Source organism: Staurois parvus, unplaced genomic scaffold (assembly GCF_062004578.1).
Source record: "Staurois parvus isolate SC_StPar_1 unplaced genomic scaffold, SC_StPar_1.0 ptg000153l, whole genome shotgun sequence".
Classification (NCBI taxonomy): domain Eukaryota; kingdom Metazoa; phylum Chordata; class Amphibia; order Anura; family Ranidae; genus Staurois; species Staurois parvus.
The window spans coordinates 23,399,059-23,422,009 of NW_028317949.1; the positions used below are offsets into that span (position 1 = coordinate 23,399,059).

General features: G+C 40.4%; 1 protein-coding gene across 2 annotated transcripts in view; it reads right to left on the reverse strand.

Moving 5' to 3' along the window:
* The window catches only part of PIGN (phosphatidylinositol glycan anchor biosynthesis class N), a 450,907-nt gene that overhangs the window by 192,608 nt on the left and 235,348 nt on the right, over positions 1-22,951 (reverse strand). For both annotated transcript variants that reach the window (XM_089674856.1, XM_089674855.1), the window contains 3 exons: positions 16,611-16,710; positions 12,302-12,394; positions 570-661 (listed from right to left, as the gene is read on the reverse strand). In XM_089674856.1, the coding sequence (XP_089530982.1) occupies positions 570-661; positions 12,302-12,394; positions 16,611-16,710 (285 nt within the window). The remainder of the gene's footprint in view (positions 1-569; positions 662-12,301; positions 12,395-16,610; positions 16,711-22,951) is intronic.

The following is a 22,951-nucleotide window of genomic DNA, read 5'->3' on the forward strand; positions in this document are numbered from 1 at the left end:
ATTAAGTAGGTGACATCCAAAATTGGCTACAAAAGTGAAAATACACTTTAAAATACTACGGTGAGGAAAAAGCACTCGATCTTGGGAGCTTTCAGGAAATTTAGAGTTAAAAATAAACAAGGTGCCTGCTTGCCAAGAATGGAAAAAAAGAAAAAGGTCAAAAAGGTTAAAGACTTAAAAAAAAAGTCAAACATCTTATTTTTGAAAAAAAAAAAAAAAAGAGAGAGAGAGAGAAAGGACCCCAACTAAAAATTAAGATTTTTGTTTAAGGGGCACAAGGGAATCCACAACAACATCTCTATATATCTCTTTCTCTCTCCATCCATACATACACACACATATATATATATCAAATACAAAATAAGTACATGCTATAAATTCTCCAAATCTACTTAATGCGCAATAGAATAACCATCAGCAACCCATCTAAGCAGGCAGTTTCTTTCATTACTGAAATAACATCCTTTTTTCCCCCGACTCCACAATAGCTCACGTGTCTGACAAGACTCACTGAATCAGTGCGTACTAAATGTGATATAAAGCTTTTAGGAAGACAATGTTGATCTTACACCAGAGTGATGTTGGGCTCCCTTCCAACAACAGGCATCAGGGGAAACACTGCCAGCAGCAAGCACAAGAGAACCCAACTCACAGTTGTTATCTGCAAAGAAAGAGAAAGGAAAAAAAAGTAAATATCGGTAACAGCACTGTGGGAGATCATGTACACAAGCAGAACTGACAGAACAGCAAAATCAATCCAGCTGTTTCCCAGCACAGTATAGCAGGCTATATCTGCTACTGGAAGAAGTAAAGACTTCCTTATTTGTTCACAAGCTAATGATTTTCAAACATTTTATCTAGATTGTAAATAAAAAAATAGAAAGAAGCATTATAACTCAGTGTTTATCAATGCAATCATCATTCTTTAAACCACTCAACATCCATCCTGTAGCAGTTTTACTGCTACAGTGCAGCATTCCCATACAAAATCACATATATACACTGCTCAAAAAAATTAAAGGAACACTTTAAAAACACATCAGATCTCAATGGGGAAAAACATCATGTTGGATATCTATACTGATATGGATTGGGTAATGTGTTAGGAACGTAAGGATGCCCCAATGTTTGATGGAAATGAAAATTATCAGCCTACAGATGACTGAATTCAAAGTCACCCCGAAAATCAAAGTGAAAAAATGAAATTTCAGGCTAATCAATTTTGCCGAAATTTACTTGCAGCAACTCAAAATGGTACTCAGTAGTTTGTATGGCCCCCGATGTGCTTGTATGCATGCTTGACAATGTCGGGGTATGCTCTTAATGAGACAACGGATGGTGTACTGGGGTATTTCCTCCCAGATCTGGACTAGGGCATCACTGAGTTCCTGGACAGTCTGAGCTGCAATCTGTTGGTGTCGGATGAACTGAAACATGATACCCCAGAGGTGTTCTATTGGATTCAGGTCAGGCGAGCGTGGGGGCCATTCAATGGTATCAATTCCTTCATCCTTCAGGAACTGCCTGCATACTCTCACCACATGAGGCCAGGCATTGTCGTGCAACAGGAGGAACCCAGGGCCCACTATACCAGCGTAGGGTCTGACAATGGGTCCAAATATTTCATCCCGATACCTAATGGCAGTCAGAGAGCCATTGTCTAGCCTGTAGAGGTCTGTGCATCCCTCCATGGATATGCCTCCCCAGACCATCACTGACCCACCACCAAAACGGTCATGCTAAACGATGTTACAGGCAGCATAACAATCTCCATGGCTTCTCCAGACCCTTTCACGTTTGTCGCATGTGCTCAGGGTGAACCTGCTCATATCTTTGAAAAACACAGGGAGCCAGTGGTGGACCTGTCAATTCTGGTGACAATGGCAAAAGAGAATCGAGTTCTATGGTGTTGGGCAGTGAGCACAGGGACCGCTAGAGGACGTCGGGCACTCAGACCACCCTCATTAAGTCTGTTTCTGATTGTTTGGTCAGAGACATTCACACTAGTGGCCTGCTGGAGGTCATTTTGTAGGGCTCTAGCAGGGCTCATCCTGTTCCTCCTTGCACAAAGGAGCAGATACCGGTCCTGCTGATGGGTTAAGGACCTTCTATAGCCCTGTCCAGCTCTCCTAGAATAACTTCCCGTCTCCTGGAATCTCTTCCATGCTCTTGAGACTGTGCTGGGAGACACAGCAAACCTTTTGGCAAAGGCACGTATTGATGTGCCATCCAGGAGGAGTTGGACTGCCTGTGCAACCTCTGTAGGGTCCACGTATCGCCTCGTGCTACCAGTAGTGACACTGACCATAGCCAAATTCAAAACTAGTGAAAAACAGTCAGAAAAGATGAGTAGGGAAAAAATGTCAGTGGTCTCCACCTGTAAAACCATTCCTGTTTTGGGGGTCTTCTCATTGTTGCCCATCTAGTGCACCTGTTGTTAATTTCATTACCACCAAATCAACTGAAACTGATTAAAAACCCCCTCTGCTACTTAACTGGCCAGATCAATATCCCAGGAGTTTAATTGACTTGATGCTATACTCTGATTACAAAGTGTTCCTTTAATTTTTTTGAGCAGTGTGTATAGACATGATTTTGCACCACCACATGGGTGCAGCCACGTGCTGCCAGAAGATCCCTTCTACTGTGAAATGTCACAGCATAAACCGATCTGAGGTCAGGGAGGAAGAACAAAGCTGTATCTATGTTTACGTAGATACAGTTCTGTTGTGACAGGGGCGAGTCATGAATCATGTATCTCTGCAGAACTGAGAACACAATCCATCGCTTCCCATAGTAAAAGCATCACTTAGTGTACACCAACCACATAGCTAGGCACACACTTAACTCTTTGATCACCCTAGATGTTAACCACTTCCCAACCAGTGTTATTAGTACAGTGGTTAGTGTATATTTTTAGCAGTGATTGCTATATTATTGTCACTGTGTCAGTGTAAAAAGGTCAGCCGCAAAAAAGTCGATGATCGCCGCCATTACTAGTATAAAAAAAATAAATAAGAAAAATTCCAGTATATGTACCATAGTTTGTAAATGCTAGAACTTTTGCGCAAATAATCAATGTATAATTGGGGTTTTTTTTTACCAAAAATATGTAGCAGAATACATTTTGGCCTAAATGTATAAAGAAATTTGATTTTTAAATTTCTTTTAGTGGATATTTTTTATAGCAGAAAATAAAAAATATTGTTTTTTTAAATTGTTAATCTTTTTTTGTTTATAGTGCAAAAAGTAAAAACCACAGAAGTGATCAAATACCACCAAAATAAAGCTCTATGGCTGGGGTAGTTTACATGCCAGCTTCCCCTGCCTGGAATGTAGATGGCAGAGAGGGCATGAAGCGAAGTTCTGCCAACCAAAGAATATATGAGGCTTTCAGCACCATCGCTGAGCTCCTTGTTCCACCTTCATGATTGAAATATGCCTTGCTGTGGCATTGTCTGACTGGGTCCTGACAGGGTACCTCCAAAGATGCTCCATCCAGGAAACTAGACAAAGTCTGATTGCACCTTTAGTGCAGAGAAAAAGTATTTGCCCCTGCCTGATTTTTTTCTTTTTTGCATATTTGTCACACTTAAATGATTCAGATCATCAAAGAAATTTTATTATTACACAAAGATAACCCTTGGCATCAACAAGTGCAATCAAGCTCAAAAAAGTAAATAAGCAAGCGCAAGTATATATAAGTGTATACAGGCAGTTGCTAGCACCTCAGGGCATAGGTAACGGTCCCAATAGAAATATAGAAATGGATAAAGTGCAGCGCTATAAACGTATAAATATTATAAAATGACAATTCATATGAAATATCAATGGAAAATGTTAAAGTGCTATTCAGTGCAATTGTGCAAAAAAGTGAATAAATAAATGTCCATATATATCTCTCAAATCTCATCAATAGAAAAATGAGCAGTAATAATCCTCAGATTAAATCACAATGCATCCAAGTGAACAAAGTGCAGATGTGTGTATATCCATGGAGGGAATCCACCACCTCTGATGGGTGTACACTCACCAGAAATTAGATGTAAGCAGGCATTGGTTACAATCTGTCACATCCGGGTGCAGGAACAGAGAAGCAGCGCTGAGCCCTGAGCTCATTTCTGGCTCCTGTGGTTGAGCTATCTTCCCCAGGACAAGGTATACCCGCACCACTGGTACATAGAGGATGCTGGAGGATTAACCCCTAGGCTGCTTCTCTGTTCCTGCACCTAGATGTGATAAATTGTAACCAATGCCTGCTTACATCTAATTCTGGTGAGTGTACACCCATCAGAGGTGGTGGATTCCCTCTGTGGATATACGCACATCTGCACTTTGTTCACTTGGATGCATTGTGATTTAATCTGAGGACTATTACTGCTTATTTTTCTATTGATGAGATTTGAGAGACATTTATTTATTCACTTTTTTGCACAATTGCACTGAATTGCACTAAACTGCAATCAAGCATTTGCAATAACTGGCAATGAGTCTTTCACATCACTGTGGAGAATTTTGGCCCACTATTCTTTGCAGAGTTGTTTTAATTTAGCCACATTGGAGGATTTTTGAGAATGTACGGCCTGTTTAAGGTCATGCTACAGCATCTCAGTCGGATTTAAGTTTGAACTTTGACTAGGCCACGCCAAAATCTTAATTTTGTTTTTTTGAGCCATTCAGAGGTGGACTTGCTGGAGTGTTTCGGATCATTGTCCTGCTGCATAACCCAAGTGCGCTTGGGATATGAACTGATGGCCAGATATTCTCCTTCAGGATTTTCTGGTAGAAAGCAGAAATCATAGTTCCATCAATTATGGCAAGTTGTCCAGGTCCTGAAGCTGTAAAGCAGCCCCAGATCATCACACTACCATCACCATGTTTTACTGTTGGTATGATGTTGAAAAGCTGTATCAAATTTTATGCCAGATGTAACGGGATGCACACCTTTCAAAAAGGTAAACTTTTGTCTCATCAGTCCACAAAATGGAAGCCATTTTTGCCCAGTCTCTTTCTTATTGATGAATCATGAACACTGACCTTAACTGGGGCAAGTGAGGTCTGCAATTTTTTTAGATTTTGTTCTGGGTTCAATTATGACTTCCTGGATGAGCCATCATTGTGCTCTTGGAGTAATTTATGTAGGCCAGCCACTCCTGGGAAGGTTCACCACTGTTCCAAGTTTTCTCCATTTGTGGATAATGGTTCTCAACATGGTTTGCTGGAGTCTCAAAGCCTTAGGAATGGCATTGTAAAGGGTTCTAGACTGATACATACCAATCACTTTGTTTTTCATCTGTTCATGAATTTCTTAAGAACGCGGCATGATGTGTTGCTCTTTGAGATCTTTTAGCATACTTTACTTTGCCAGACAGCTTCTATTTAAGTTATTTCTTAATTCAACAGGTCTGGCAGTAATCAGGCTTGGTTGTGGTAAGTGAAACTTTAGCTTTCCAAAAATGTGGTAATCATAGTTCATTCACCTTTTTCCCTTAATAAATAAAATCATCATTTAAAAACTTAATTTTGTATTTACTCAAGTTATCTTTGTGTAATAATAAAATGTTTGATGATGTGAATCATTTAAATGTGACAAATATGCATAAAAATCAGGAAGGGGGCAAATACTTTTTCACAGCACTGTAGTTCCAGAATATTGATAGTGAGCCAAAACTGCTCCATAATCCAATGGCCCTGGCCTGACAGCAGACCCAGTAGCCCCTCACCAGCCAGACGAATGCTGACCACCATCAAATGGAGAGGGAGAAATAATTTCCTGTCCAGAAGAAGCAGAGATTGAAGCCACGAGAGGCTGAAGGGCTTCACCGATAATCCCATGCCGATCTGTCTGTCCAAAAACGCAGGGGCCTTGTCCCATTTGGATAGGATTTCCTTCTGCAGGATCCTCATGTGGATCTGTGCATAAGTAACCACCTTGAAGATGGAAACCATGAGACCCAGGACCTTTATGCAGAACAAAAGAGAAGACAACCTGTGAGACAGCAGAAACTGAATGTCAGTCCAGAGTTTCAGAAGCCTGCCCGGCAGAAAAACCCTTGGACCACACCAAATCCAGAATCAGACTCAAGTATTCTAGTCTCCTGGTCAGATTTATAGCGGACTTCCTGAAGTTCAGAATCAAGCGGAACTCAGCCACAATTCAGTGCAAATAGTGATTGCCACATTGCTCATCAGGGAATAGTGAGAAGGAGTTTGTAGGAGCAGGTTGACCAGACAGCCCAGAACAGTAATCCCCTATTGTTTCGGCAATGCCAGGACTGGAGCCAGCCCCTTGTGAACATGTGAGGGATGGAGGCTAAACCAAAGGGAAGAGTGACAAACTGAAATTTAGCACTCCTACGCCAAAGTGCAGAAAGCACTGATGTCCAGCACAGATAGAAACATGTAAATATGCCTCCTTGATGTCAAAGAGGACAGTAAATTCCCCCAATGAAAATTCCACAGAGTGGACAGATTCTACTTTGAACTTTTGCACCTTCACAAAACAATTCAGGGCCTTGAGGTCTAGGGTTGACGGGACCCCTTTCGTCTTTCAGAACTGTAGACAGGTTGGAGTAAAACCGCTGGAACCTCCTTGGGGGTCAAGGCTGGGGCCTGCCCTGAAAAAGCAGGTCCTGCAATGTCACGTAAAGATTTCGTAGATAAGACAGGGAGAGACAGAGATTGGAAGAAAAAAACCTATTTTGTAGCCCGACAATATCAGTTCACAAACCCAATTGTCAGAAAGCAGGCAAAGCCACAAGTCTACAAACCAACAAACACACCCTCCATCTTGATGTACAGCTTATTGGATTTGTGAGGCCAGGTGTATTTGGGCCTCTGTAGGGGTCCTTGAAGGACTTGGATCCCTTGTCCAAGTGGTCTGTAGTATGAAAAAGCCACTTATGTGCAGACATAGCGGAAGAAAAGTATTCTTTCTTCCCCTGTAAGATTTTTGATGATATTGTCCACAGAGCCACTTGCCCTAGAAGAGCAACTTTGCCAATGCCTACCTAGAAGTCTGGCCCATTGACCAACATGTAAGCCAGAGGACTCAGCGCAAGACAACAGCCAGTTTTGAGAATATTTTTAAACAACCTCTTTTAGAGCCTAGATGCTGGATGGAGAGTGATGCTCAACTTGTCTCTTCAGAATTCCCCATAGGTGTTCGATTGGGTTCAGATCAGGTGACATAGTTGGCCACTGAATCACTCTCACCCTGTTCTTAAGAAATGCAACAGTGGGCATAGATGTGTGTTTTGGATCACTGTCATGTTAAAAGATGGCCAAGGGCACGGAATTATGGTAGCATCTTCTCTTTCAATATAGAGACGTACATCTGTGAGTTCACCATACCATCAATGAAATGCAGCTCCCCAACGCCAGTAGCACTCATGCAGCCCCACGGAAGAACACTTAAACCACTATGTTTCATTGTAAGATCCATACATTTTTCTTTGTACTCCTCACCTTTGCAATGCCATACAGTTTTGAAGTCATCAGTTCCAAAAACATTTATCTTGGTCTCATCACTCCAGAGTACATAGTCCCAGTAGTCATCTTGTTTTTCAGCATGGGCCCTGGAAAATTCTAGATGGGAATTTTTTGTACATGGGCTTTAGGAGAGGCTTCCTTTGTGGAGAACTCCCATGCATGCCACTTCTCTGCAGAGTACACTGTATTCTGTTACAGGAAACAATCACCCCAGTTTGGCTTTCTACTTCTTTAGCTAACTGCAGTGAACTTGCATGGCGATTTTCTTCAAACCTTCTCATCAGAAGACGCTCCTGGAAAGGTATGAACTTCCTTGGTGTCAGGGATCCCGGCCGCTCAGCGTCGCGCGCATGCGCAGATCGCCGACTCTTCCTGGCCGGCGAATACAGAGATCGCGGCGGAGGCCGCGCATGCGCAGTAGCGATCGCGGCCGCGCCAATGGAAACTCAGGGCGCCCTATTTAAATCTGCCCTGTGCATTTCCAAAGTGCCGCAAGGTCTTGTTCCTGTTCCTGTGTTCCTGCTAGTACGTTTCCTTGTTGCCAAACTCTGCCTGTTCTGATTTCGCTGACCCTCTCCTGCTCTGACCCCGACTCGTTCCTGACCATCCCTCTGACCGACTCTCTGTACCACGCTGCCCGCTACCTGCTGAACCTGGCTTGTGACCCCGACCATTCTCCGCTTGCTCCCTCTGTACCACGCTGCCCGCACGATACCGACCCGGCTAGTCTGACCTCGCTCACTCCTAGCAGTCGTCCATCCATCCCGCTCGGATCGGGATCTGTCATCCCATCCATCCCGCTCGGATCAGGGTCTGTCATCCCCTTCACAGCAGACTCATCCCGGGCACATACCCTCAGCGGGACCCCTCTGCCACCGCCGGGGGTGCCCAGGGACGCGACCTGGTTCCAGTCTTGCACCAAGTCCATCCCCACCATCAGGGGCTCTGGTGAAAAGGCAGACTGGGACTTAGACTCCGCGTCCTGGGAAACCCCGTGCCGTGGACCACTAGAGATCCCGCTGGGCGGAGCCTGACACTTGGATAGCCTGGACATCTCTGTGAGATAGTTGCAGTTCCATCTCTGTTACATTTTTGTATCATTTTTCCTACAGTATTCTGACTGATAAGTAAAACTTTGCTGATCTTCTTGTAGCCTTCACCTTTCTTGTGTAAAGAAATTACTTTCTTTCTCAGGCTTTGTGACATTTCTCTTCCATGTGGTGCCATTGCTGACAACATGAAATTGGAAGGGGTTTTGTTAAGCAATGTACTTTTATAAATCAACTGTCTTTTAGACACCTGTTTAATGAATACTTAGACTAACCTGTAGATTAATTCTTGTTATTTGCATTTTGTTGACTAAAATGTAGCTTTGCTCCTCAGACTTTCACTGCGGTGTATTCATTTTTGCAACATGGTCTTGAATTAATTTGTTAGGCAAAATACTTTTTTTGCTTGCAATCAATGGCCCACATTTGTAGGAGTATTTTGTAGTATAGTGCCCCATAGAAAATGTTGATTCTGAAAGGAAAGTAAAGGTTTTCTGACAAATCTGTTGGGGTGTACTTATTTATGCTAACAACATAAAGGTGATCGCCTTGCTTAGGTTCACCTTGGTGGCCTTTTTTATTTCCTACTCTGGACCACAGTGTCTGTTATGTGCTAGGCACCATCAGCCAGTAGAGCAGTCACGTATGGGAAACAACTTATACATGTGCTGAAATAATCAGTGAATTTCAATGGATATATATGGAACTGTAACCTCTTGGACCTTTGTATAAATCCATTACCTGTGAATTTTATTGCCATTTTGTGGTTCTACAATGAGCTCTATGGAATACGTTTGAGCGGATTCACATTACTATCATCAATAGGTATGTTTTCCCAATCCAGCTTCTATTATATCCCAGGGATGGGCACAAGTCAATTATAAGAAACAGTAAATATATGTTTACAATACAGATTTGAGTAATATTTTCTATAATGTGACCAAATATGATAGAAGGGTATTCTGATGTGCTTTTAATCACATTTGCTTGTTATTATGTTTTTATATATGACTATTGAAGATTCTGTGATTTGCATCTGTTGGGTGGAGTTTTGAGTAGTGGAGGTCTTCATATGCATATACATTTTATGCATGGGGAATGGAAGTAAGGAGGTAGAGCCTTAAACCAGGTTTTTATTGTCAAATAGTTTTTTCTCATTAACCCTTTTGGTAGATTGCTATTATCATTATTATCTATATTGTCCACCAAGCGTCCATGAGTCTGAGCGAAGGATGAAGGCGACCACCCTTCAATAGGCTGCCACAGATGGAGGGGGACCCCAGCAAGACACAACCAGTGCCAAAGAGAAGGCCACATGAAAAAACAGATTCCAATCTGATCCTGCCAGCATTCAGAGAACCCCTCATAGGGCACACAGCTAGGGTGCTGCAAGATGGCAGCCGCCACTTGGCTATACCAAAATATTTCACAGCACAGCCCCAACAGAATGGCCCTCAGCCCCTACAAAAACTGGCCACACAGGAGGATCCCTACTGCTCAAGTAAAGGCCCCGTCAAGATGGCCACCAAAGTAAGTCCCTGATGAAATGCCCGCTGAAAGGGGTATGCCAAAATGGCTTTCACCAACCATGGTCCAGCCAAAACTCACTATGCATGCTACACAAATATGCCAGATGGGAGGTTGAGGAGGATACTTAACAGACTAGCAAACAACCGTGGGAAACACTCCTAAGACAGATCAAGGTGAGGGGGCTGTCGGCCAGGGGAACACTGTTAGACCTGAATGTCAAGTCATATGTGTCCGCGAGACATTCAGCTCATTCCTGGTTGGGGCTGCTGCAATCAACCCTGCATGTAGCTTGAGTTCTCCATGCACTTGCTGGCCAAGCTAGGGTGCCAACTGGATTTCAATTATTGAGGCTGTCACCCAGCTAAGCTGTTGCTTTTAGATCTTCACAGGAAAAAAAACCAGAAAAAGGAAAAAAATGTGGAACTAAGTGTCCCAGCAAGGAGCTAGGTCCTCACTCCTACACTAGGCAGATGGGGTATTTGACAGCCAGCTTTGCAGCGTTGTGTCCTTTTTTTCTGTCTAGTGTCCTACCCCAGCAGGTGGTGCTATAACCCTACAGTTAAGATTAATGGCAAGCGGTTTCCTTTAATGAACGCAAGAGAAAGGACTTTTTATGTGGCTTAAGGGGCATGTTTGAGGGAAGCGTTAAAGCTACATATGAAGTTACAGAACAGCAAAATTTAGTCCTTTAAGTGACATTTAAAAAAGGGATAAAACAGCATGGAGTTGCCATTAAATTCAAACACGACCTCTATTCAGACATGCAGCCTGGATGGTCAGAATAAAGATGGCACTAAGCGTGTGGCCACTTCCTTTACCATACCAGAGCACATGCCTTTCAACATTGGTAGGGTAACTTGCAGGGGGGGAGGGTAAGTAAAGCATGTCCCCTCTAACAAGGGCAACTGTCCACATAATGAGGTACAGGGGCCTCTTCCCCACATCCTGTTTCCCAAAAGGTGCCATATTTGACACCCAGAATCCTCAGGGCAGCAGGCCAATTTTAAACTACAATTTTAGAGCACAGGTAGGGGTATTAATAGAGGATTGAAGGGACCACAGATGAAACCACAGTGGAAAATAAACCAGCAGCAGGACAATGTTATACTGCAATGTAAAGCTTGATTTAAGAACAAAAAGATAGTAGAGGATACAGCAGCATGACATTTTAAATCAAGTATAATCAATGTATGGCTAATTATTGGTTTATCTGTGGGTATTAGGGTTGTGTTCATCTATGGAGATAAGGTAGCTAAAAGAACAGGCTGTCAGTAACAAGTGAATGCTGAGCTTTGAGCACCCTAAAATTAAAAAAGACATAAAATAAATATTAAGAACTCCCTCACAAGAAACTAAAACACCAAAATACCTGAAACAAAACTCTTTTTTTTTTTATAGAGCTTTGTGACAAAAAGGCCCTATAACCATAAAATATTAGCTATATCCTCCAAATAAATAAAAACCCAAAATTAATATCCTCTGAAACAAAAGCCTATTTTTCTTAAAAGACAGCCTTACTGCAAAAAAAATTAACCTAAAAAAATGCCCTAATAGCATAAAAAAACAGAATCCCAAAAATAAATGAAAACTCTGAAACACCACCCCTGAAACAAAAGCCACTTGAAAAAAAAAATTCTCGAAAGGGAAGCCTTGAAGCAAAAAAACAAAAAAATAACAAATTGGTTTACACATTATAAAAAAATGAAAGCCTTGCTGAAGGTAAAAAAAACAGTTTAACCTAAAATAAAGGCCATAGCAACATAACATAAAAAAATGCAAAAACATAAATAACAACACCAGAATACTGCACTCCTGAAACAAAAGGGGGGAGGAGGACCAGCCACTGATACTGTATGTGGTTGGCTGTTCTTCCTATCCCCTTCCTTTTATAGTGAGAGGGCTGGCACATAACAAAGTTGCCATTTTTTACAATATTAAGACAGCTGACCAAAGCTTGCACCATTTTGAATCCTACTCATTACTATGTAGGTGTACCTAAAAAAAAACAAAAAAAAAAACTGCAACCACCAAGTATATAGTATATAAAAGTAATTGGTTATAATTTGGCCATATTGGGTAACTAGCTCCTAAAATGTGTTAATCTCAGAATTGGCACCAACTTCAGATACCAATATAATTCTATTACTTAGGAGTTGTAGCTGGCTTTGATTTTAAGCACTTATATGTGGATTACTATATTGCAACTAATCCATTAGCCTAAAAATATTTACCTTGGCTTGCCCCCACAACTTGGTAACCAGGGGCCAACAAGCAAAACCCAAAAGGCCAAGAGTAAGCACTGAACGATGGAAAAAGCTCAGAACCTAAATGGAGTAATGGCAAAAGAAAAAGAAGATTATTGAAGACATTATGAGGAATCAAAGAAAATTGTAAAAGAAATACATATATATTAAACACAGTTACACCATGTAAAAGTGCAAGAATTGTAAAAGTTCCACAATTGTATAACTTTGCATTAACACTGAATACATGTATTAAACAGCTCTTTTAAGGAATAAACAATATGTCAGCAGCAGACTAAAATAAAATGTACTCCATTATACTGCTATGTTTTGAACCAGTAATCAGACCTCTCTCAAGCCAGAAGTACCGTGTACTTTTGAATTGAGAAAGGACTCATACTGGTCTGAAAAGTCACAGTGCAGGTGTGGTGCCTATCTTTCAATTCACTCAATGCATGCAAACATGACATGCACGGTGATTTGTACAAGCGTTCATCACCTCAGACATGGAATTTTACCTTTCGATTTACCCAATATAGTTAACACTGAATTCAACAGAAAACTATAGACACAGAAAAAAAAATGTTTTTGGTTACATATATTTTAACCTCTTCATGACAACACTTGGTAGAACCACCTTTTAATCCAATTACAGCTATAGCACATCTATGGAAGGTCTAAACCAGCTTGGTACAACTGGATCCTGCAATTTTTGACCATTCTTGACCATGCTCTGTTAGGTGAAAAGACTTGAAGTCTGAGCTTCAATGGACCATTCTAAGATATTGGGCTTTTGGTCAGCCTAGCTTTATCTATGTATTTAGGGTCATTTTGCTGTAAATATCTACCCCAGTCTCACACAAGTTGTCTATAGATGTTTTCATATATTTTATTCAATTTATCTTGCACATTCGTGACCAGTTTTCCCAGTCCCTGCTGATGGAAGCCATCATAATGGGGATGGTATGCTAAAAGTGATGAACAGGGTCAGCTTTTCACCACACACAAGGGTTGATCTACTAGACAAATAGATTGTTCACTTTGCAAGTGTAATTGAACTCTTCAAGGGCATTATTACCAGAACTTAGCAAATGAAGTGAAACTCTGCTGACTTCTATCATCCAGTCATGTGCAAACAAAAATGCTGTTTTTTCCTTACACATGATATGACTGGGTATTCTTTGCAAAGTGAATCTTTACCACATTCACTAAGCTCTGGGAAAAATTCCTTTTTTCACACCTTTTTACAATATTATTTATTTGGAAATCATTTGCATTTGAAATTCTTCTTCCACTTTTAAATTTAGGTGGTTGTAAAGGCTCAAGATTTTTCACCTTCATGCATTCTCTGCATGAAGGTAAAAACACTTTCTGTGTGCAGCAGTGCCCCCAGCCCCCTCAATAGTTACCTGAGCCCAATCACGATCCAGTGATGTGCATGACAGCCTTGGCTGTCCCGGGTCCCTGCCTCCTCATTGGCTGACACAGCAAATGGGAGCCATTGGCTCCCGCTGCTGTCAATCACAGCCAGTTAGCCAATGAGGAGACAGAGGGGGGTGGGGCCAAGCAGCAGCTCCGTGTGTGAATAGATACACGGAGCAGCAGGTGCCCCCATAGCAAGCTGCTTGCTATGGGGGCACTCGACAGAAAGGAGTAGCCAGGAGTGCAGACAGGGGACCTGAGGCTGCTCTGTGCAAAAACACTGCACAGAGCAGGTAAGTATAACATGTTTGTTATTTTACAAAAAAATGTAACCTATAGCATCGCTTTAAGGACATTTTTGTGTATATAGTGACATAAAATCCCATCCGTATTTGTTAAGGGTCATGGTGAGTATTTTGCAGATCTTATTTGTTACCGCACATTTTTGGAAAATGAAGAAAGAAAATTAAAATTTATTTTTTCCTTGCATTTTTTTTTCTTTTTCAAAACTCTGTGACAAAAATGATATCTGCTACACATTCATCATGCCTCTTATCAAATTCCTTGGGGTGTCTACTTCCCAAAAAGAAGGAAAAATTTATACCTAAGCACTATGGTAATTGTAAAACAATGGGAGTAGTCTATTTACTAATATGTGATTGTAATTGTTTTTATGTCGGAAAAACAAAATTGAAATTTTGGCATCGGGACTATCGCCATGTTTCCAATATAAAGTCTAACAATGTTGAGGTACCATTGGGACACCACACTGTTCGCTTACATGAAGGTATCTTTCCCAAAATTCAGTTTTTGATCTTGGATAGGATTCATCCCAGCCCACGTAGAGGAGATTGGAATAAGAGCCTGCTCCAGAGTGAGCTGTGATGCAATCATCGATCAAATGCCATGACTTTCCCTGGCCTTAACAAACCTATGTCCTTCATCACTTTTTGGAGGGATTGTTTCTGGAGGATGTGAAAAGAATCTATGATATTGTACGCATCGTTTCCAGAGGGGTTCAGGTTGTTTGGAGCTGTGGTACTTTTCTCACTCATCTTTCAATATACCGTTATATTTTCCATCATACTACTTATTTTACATCTAACTGAGAGCATGTGATAATTGCTGCACTATTCTAAGTATGTATATATTTATTGATTTATGTATATGATCATTCTACTGCATATTTGTATTATACACTTGTGTAGTCACTATGTTCTTCTTCCATCTTTCTTCTCCAGGAGTTATGGTGTCCTTTTTCCCTTTCCCTCTTCCTTTCCCCCTTTTGTCGCACTGGGCTTGCCTTCCCAGCGCGTAAAGGCCGCCGCTACTGCCTGGCAGGGGAGGCAGCTATCGGAGGTGGATGTGGTGGGCGTTTACCATCAGAGTGAGGCCTGGCCTCTCTCTTCGACCGCTGATACTTCCGTGTTTACATTGTCCATCGGTGGCAGTGTGACACATGACATCATCATGCCTACGTCGTGCGTGGTGGCGCTGCGTGACCTGCGGCTGGGGAGTGTCCATCATGGACGACCAGAGTGGATGGGCTTTCCTCACTGGTACACAATGGTATACGCCATTTTTATATATCTAACACACAGTCCTTTTTTTTCATATATGTAGTAACATCAAAGAAGTCATCTTCATGCCAGTTTGCAATACCAATTTGTGACTCTTTATGTGGGGTATGACCCTTTTTGGACTTGTTTAGTAAGCACATTTCTGTCTCAATAAAGAGAAATGTGGGACTGCATTTATTTTTGGGCCAGGCTGTCAGCTATTCTTTTTATAATTACAAATATTACAACCACACACTTTCCATAAAAATTTTATTCATATCCACAAAACCATGTGTTAAATTAAATATTTTCTTTTTTTTCTACTCATTCAATTTTGTTCCAAGCTCTTTTTCCCACTTTTCCAAGAACGATGGAGAAACAGATCCAGATTAGTGAGTATCTTATAAATGCAAGAAGTAACATGTTTTTTCCACACTAAAAAGTTGTTCAAATGGAAACATGCCCTCCACTGCCCTTAGTGGCTGCGAGAGGGCTGTAATTAAATGTCTTAATTGATAATAACGCCATTCATCCAACACAAAAAATAATTCTTTCTTATTTTTTAAATCTAAGAAAGAACAAAATTTCCCTTTTTCAGTGATATCTTTTAAATGTGCATTTCTATCTTTTATCCAGTTACCTGCAATATTTTCTTTCCCTCCTATAATTTTTGTCCCATGTTGGGCTATGTAAGTATTTCTTTATATATTTGTAAATTAAATTGGGAATTGATGTATTACAGTGATATAATCCTATGTACATATCTATATCATAGGTATCATGCCAAAAAGTGCTTAAATAGCACAGTGCTGATTAGCAAAAAAAAGGCATGGTCAAGAAGGGGGGTAAATCTTGCTGAGGGCAAGAGGATAATATTTGACATACTGTATTTGCTTGTGAACCTTTTAACTTTCAAAATAAAATAAAACTAAATAAAAACTAACCAAAGGCCACTACAGTCTCCCTTTAAACAAATGACTACAGTAGTTTCAGGACTAGGCTATGGGAGGGCTAGGTCTCCTTAATGTTCTGAAAACCTGGAAGAAAAAGCTATGCAGAAAGGAAACTAAGGAGTGAGACAAGAGCCCGAAAGCAAGCAGCAAGCATCATTTTCTCTGTTTCTGCTCTGCAGTTCCCTAATCTTTTCAAACAACCTTTTCATTATAACCGAGGTGCCTGGATTTCATATCTTTCAATATACCCCTGTTCCTCAAGACCTTGCCTTATCAAAGTAACCCTTGTCCTTATGCCATATAGATTATTTTCTACCACTTAAATCACAGAAAAAAAATAGTAATTTATTGAGATTTACTCACCAACAGTAAAACTCCAAAGCCTATAACAATGATAAATCCCAGCACTCTATGAGCTGAAACTGTGATTAGATATATTTTGAGCCGACGAAGAATCCATAATCTAAACATATAAAATAAATATATAAAAACAATCTATACATTTATAATATGTAAAGTAAGTTTAGTTTTAATAACAAAAAGGTATTACAATAACTGAAATGTCAACAAATGCAGTAAGTATCCAACAGTGGGCCCTACTGCATACAGATACATTTCTGAAGCCACGAAATTAAGTTAAAACATTTCGACTTGAGCAGCCATGGCCAGTCCATTCAGAAAAGTCATTTTAGAAGTAAACGAATGTTACAAAGTTCTAAGTGGTTTGACAAACACATGCACAATACTGGCTATTTTCCTGTGATGCAGGTCAGACACATGTTAATAGCTTGGATTGACCCTTAAGAACTTCCATGTATTATCAGGCAGATTAATCTGGGAAAGCAGCAGTACCATATAGCCTGCAGTGTCTTCTAGTAATCGTCTAAACAATATCAGCAGGCTGTGCTGAGCTAAGCAGAACTGCAAGTGTTTGGGATCATGCCATGGATGAACAATTAGTTAATAAGTCATAGAATACTGTTGTTCTCTACGAGTTGTTTAAAAGATCACAAACAGTGAACATATTATAGGAAATAGCAATACAAATATTTGCTTTCTTATTTTCCAGTGTGTATATGAACGCTCTCATAAAATACAGGACCCCTGATATTTACGTGACCCCCTAGGAGCCCTCAAAATTTCTATGCTTATAGTTGAAATGAGGGATGCAATTTATAGTAACAACCTTATGCCGTTTTGTAAGAGTTTACGTGACCCTTCTGCTATAATCTTATGGTCGCTGACCATGCCAGCCGGCAGATCCTGGGTGTTGTCAACAACCAAACATGGTCATGACTATTTTTGATTAATGACATCAGACAGCATTACCAGCTGGCCTGTTGACATTTAGCTGCCAGTCCCAAGTCCGTCGGGAGCAGATTGTTGTCACAGGTTGTCATGTTTTTGTCGACAGGTCATTAGGATATTGTTCATCATGACTGATGATGGATCTACATCACTGGATGATGTGATTGATGATGAATTTATGCCATGTTTGTTTTTAGTTTAAAAAAAAAAAAAGACTTTATAACAGTGTGGCTGTGGTTATTTTACTACGTACATTTTTTCATGCATCAATCAAAAAGGTGTTCTATGATAATATCTGGGGGCCCCCTTTTGTTTCCTGACCAGCAGCGCTGCATGGCTATATATGAATGTAGTATAAATTTTAAGGGAACCCAATATCATTTTTAGTTCATATCAGACGCCTATCTAGGATAAGGGTCTGGTATGGATTTGAGGGGGGACACTTTTTTTTTTTGTCTGCCCCCCCCAATACGTACCAGACCCTTCATGTCCTTCTATCTATATTTGCCATATATCAATGCCAATTTATCTTTTACCTTAAATTGGTGAAGTATTATCAATTAAGAGATGCACCTTGATTTGGCATGATAATGGCGTCTCTAGATGCAAATATACTGACCAATAACGGTGGAGAACTATTAATTTCCTTTGTTCTCTGACAGACCGTCAATTACTTGCATGTAATGAGGTTTTGGAGTATTGTCAATGTCTGTAACCTGGGCACTCGGAGCGCTTTTTTCATAATATGGGTTCATTCACATCATCCCCTTATTGTGTCACCTTAACTATGGTGAACTAATCAATGAGGCACCGTTGCCATATTATTGGGATAGACACTATAAGAATTTGCTGTTCTACTTCCCTGGGTACTCTGAGCCATATGCTTTAGGCTCAATCGCGCTGTATATGCGTCCTGTCAGCATGGCTAGTTATGCCACTGCTGACAGTTCTATATATCTATGGCAAAATGGCGCTTCGATGTGCGCGCATGCGCAGTTGTATGGTCCTCCGGAAAATGGCGGCAATCTATTGCGCATGCGCGAATCCTGCATTCTCTCTACTTATTCATTTGGCGTCTGTCACAGAGCTGTCAGCATCCCCTCTGAAGATGTGCCTTAGCACGAAAGGCCGCAGGAGGAACTGACAGCCTGTGATGCCTCTTTATCACCCAGACCACGAGGAGGTCTGGATGCTTGCTTTTAAGGGTCAGTAATTTACTTCTTTATTTTGTATATGTGTTCTCTGGCACATTGCCAGTGACATTACTGACCTAGGTTTTAAATACTTTTATCAATAAATATTTGACATACTACACCATGAGTATTTTTCCACTTCTTACCCCCCACTGAGGGGTCGGCAGACACAGCTACATATCATCCAGAGGAGGAATACCTGTACCTGGAAGGAACGTGTGCCGTGATTGATCCATTAGCCCAGCAGATCGATTGAGGACATCTCTCTCTGTGGGATATCTACACTCGTTTTGATTGGATATACATAAACGCGCATTTCCTATGTGCGGTCGGTGAGTGCGCATTCTTGCCATTTCCCGGACCAGATTTCCAGCTGTATTCACATATTGCCTATTTTGATCCTATGAACATTTATGTGTGTCTATAGATCGATTCTCGGTCGAACCTTTGAGGTCGAACTTTTTTTACCTGTTATAAAGAGCTGCACTTTGTTTGTTTTCCTTTACAAGAATAAGGGTGTAATTATGGTAGGACCCCATGTTTTGTTTTCATTTTGCATGTCATCCACATACACTGTATAAGGAAAAAATAAATGCCCATATTGGACTCTTATTCTAGACAAAGGCCTGACACTAATTTTTAAGAGGAACCCCATGCAAAAACAAAAAAAAAACATGATTCTCCTCAAAAGGCATATCAGACTCTAGTCCAGGCATGCACCTAGGCTTGCCAGGAAAGGGAGGAGCAACGAGCAAGCACCAACCCCCTCCAGAACCATACTGGGCAACCTGCCCTCATCATAGAGAAGGTACATCACCATATTGATGGGGACAATGTCCTCTTTCCCACATTCCTGGCTCCGGGGATGCGGGGGTCTGTGGGTTGGGGGACTTCATAATCTAAAAATCCCCTTTAGGTTAAGGGGGTGTCCAGATATCTGTACTCTCCGCCATGTGAATGAGTAAGGGGTACATAGCTACAACAGCTCTAGCTATTCAAGGCTGGCCAAATGGGCAAACTAGATGATATCGCCTGTTTATCTGCCCGAATATCTGGCTGCTACTACAGCCAGAAGTGATTCATTTAGTGGTGATACTACTATTGCCACTAATGAATTCATTCTTGGCCTGCCTGCCTGCCTGCTTGTTTCACATAGTAAGACCCACAGACCCCCACTACCACAGGGTGGATGAGGCCCTTGTCCTCATCAGCATGGTGCCTTGCCAGGTGAGGTGCCCTTATCAAAGTACCCTCTCCAATTTGAGGGCAGTAGGGGGAGCAGCCAGCCTGCACTTCCCCCTCCTGAACTATACCTGGCCAGCTAGGCTTCATGCCTCAATAAGTGTCCGGTGTGATTTTTTTTTTAATGGGGTTCTTTCTATAAAATCCTCATCAAACAAAAGGGTCTGATATGGATTTGGGGATACAGTCTTTCTTTACACCTGAAGTATATCTGAAACCTATTATTGCAGCTTGATAATATGAATGAATGGGTGATAGCACTTGTCATTGCTGAAGTGGGGGCCCTTTTTCCAAACTTAGAACACATGCTATTTAACTACAGAAAGATTAAAGGGCTTTAAAATAAAATTGCAGATTGGGCAAGCAACTTAATGGAGAGAGATGTATAAATTTAACATTTATAATTAGTGTATTCCTACCCAGTGCTCATGAAATAGAAAGCAAATACATAACTTTGATAATATTGATTAGATTAAAAGAACTGTACACGTGATGGGCTGAGGGAAGAGTACCTTGAATAAGTAATTTTGCAAAAAAATTCCAGATTCCTATTAGCGGAGTTTTATAAGGACTTTGGGTGGTTAAAGCACTGAAAAAATAGAGATTCAATAATCCAGTCATTCAAATGGGGTAATGTGATTACTCTGGTTTTGTGTCTTTTTTTGGACGTTATACAATTATGTAGACTTTAATATTATTATTATTATTATAATAGAGTATTTATATAGCGCCAAAGTGTTTGCTCAGTGCTGTACATTAGAATGGGAGACAAGACATGAGACAATACAGTAGCAAAACAATACACGAGGGTTAGAGGGTTAGACTTGATATAAAGAAAAAAAACATTATTACATTAAGGAGAGTTATGGTGACACTTTTAATAAGAATGAAGCTGTATTTTAAAACTAGTACATAGAGAAAACATATCACTTTTCTGAAACTGTCTTTTTTAATAGAAATGTTTTCTGCTTGGCATCACTTTTCTAAAGATCTCAGCTAGCAGAAAATGCAAAGCCTCCATTACACAAAGTTGTTACACAAGTAAAAGCTCAAGTGTTTTTATAAGGCCTTGCTTTTTACTGTGCTTTTAGTTGATTTTAACCATTTACATTTCTCTGCACAACTACATGAATTAAAACATGTTCATGTGTTTTAATATGCATTTTACATCTGTTACCAATAATTCTTATGAAAGAGGTCATTGTTAGAAACTGGGTGTAAACTGCAGATATCACAATGTTTTAATAAAAACTATACAAAAAAGGTTTCAAAAGCACATAACGCACAGAGGTAAAAATGTGTCCTTATACCTATGACTTCTACCCCACACAAATGAAGACTGTGTATGTACTTAATGCACTAATTAACAAGAGTGCCTAATACCTCTCAGTGCCCTCATTTACCATGCTAAAAGGGCTACACCATCACCACAAAGCCTAATTAAACACTGTTCATTACACTGCTGTTAAGTGTACTGGAAAACAGTTTAGGTCATTAAGGTCAGTCATTTGATTTGTTCATACAGCATACAAGCCTTATGTGTGTATTGATTTCCTAAAGGCAAGTATGCAGTGCATTACTACTGATGGCCATTTACAATGGAGACTGCTATTCGTAGAAAAAGTATAGGTCACTAAATTACATTTACATTATGTGAATAAATACTTACTAAGGGTCTACAAATTCACCTGACATCCTAACAAAGAGTTGCACCTGTCAGTCTGTTACTATGCTTCTCTCAAATGAAAGAGAATATGTTCTTCTGATAAAAGACCCCTTAGGAGTGCCTTTTATTCAATCATAATTCTAAATGGCAGATGTTACTTTCATTGATCTCGAATTCCCAAGCTTGTAACTCACTTGGCACAAACAGTCAATCCATCTGCTATGTTTGACAGTGGTGAATCTCACAGTCCATTAAACATGACTTAAAGTAGTTATGTCTACTGTCTTTTACATGTTACAGCGCTGCCAAGCTAACAAGTATATCCCAGTATACATGCAAGACAGATGTACAATACCTGACGATAGTTATAACTAGCTGTATGTTAATTCCATGACAATGATGGTTCCATGTGAAACAGTTTATACTGTACAATACAGCATTTATATTCCCTTATTAAACAGCTTTATTCAAGATTTTCAATGTAATTAAATGAGGGGAAAGCCCCAACAAACTACTTCCAAATACAGTTATACATACTAGCATACATCATTATTCAGAGCCATTATCATGCTTCTAACAATAGCAGATGTTGTACATACAGTTGTCCTACATACTTTATTGAACTGTAATCTGATCTTTGTATCATGCAATAATGAGATGAAGAAAGGGGGTTCAAAGTTAGATACAGGTTGATAGGGCATCTGGCATCATTTCTGGAATGCTCTAAGTAATTAATAGGCCATAAATTTAGAAAAGAAATTAAAACAAATTACTTGTTGACAAACTGTTTATTGTCTTTATCCTGTGTCTTGCTGATGAAAAACTCTAAATCAAGAATAGAAAAAAAAAAACAGAAATGAAGAAGGAAAGAAAGAAAAGAGAAGAGAGAGAAAGAGCATGAAAGAAGGTGAGGATGGTAAATGGGGGGTAATGAGGAATACAGTGGGCAGGGAATGAGGTTCTTCCTCTCACGGGACATCAATCACCAAGTACAGTAGTTCAAAGATGTAAAAACTGGCCTGGTTGGGAGTAGAAAATACACTGGGACCAGATGTTGAGGAATTTCCCATAGGTATCAGAAGATACAGCTGATTTTTCATTAATCATAGCCCCATTCCATCAAGAAATAACAATTTGACATTAGGGACTTCCAAGAACAGGCTATAGTTTCTTTGGTGGCATTAAAGATAAAGGTAATTAATGTTGCTGCTGGCTGTGGAATATTTGGATCACTAAGGCTTCTACTCGATCCGTGCATAGGTTACAGCCCAGACCAGAATTACAGTCCAGAACAG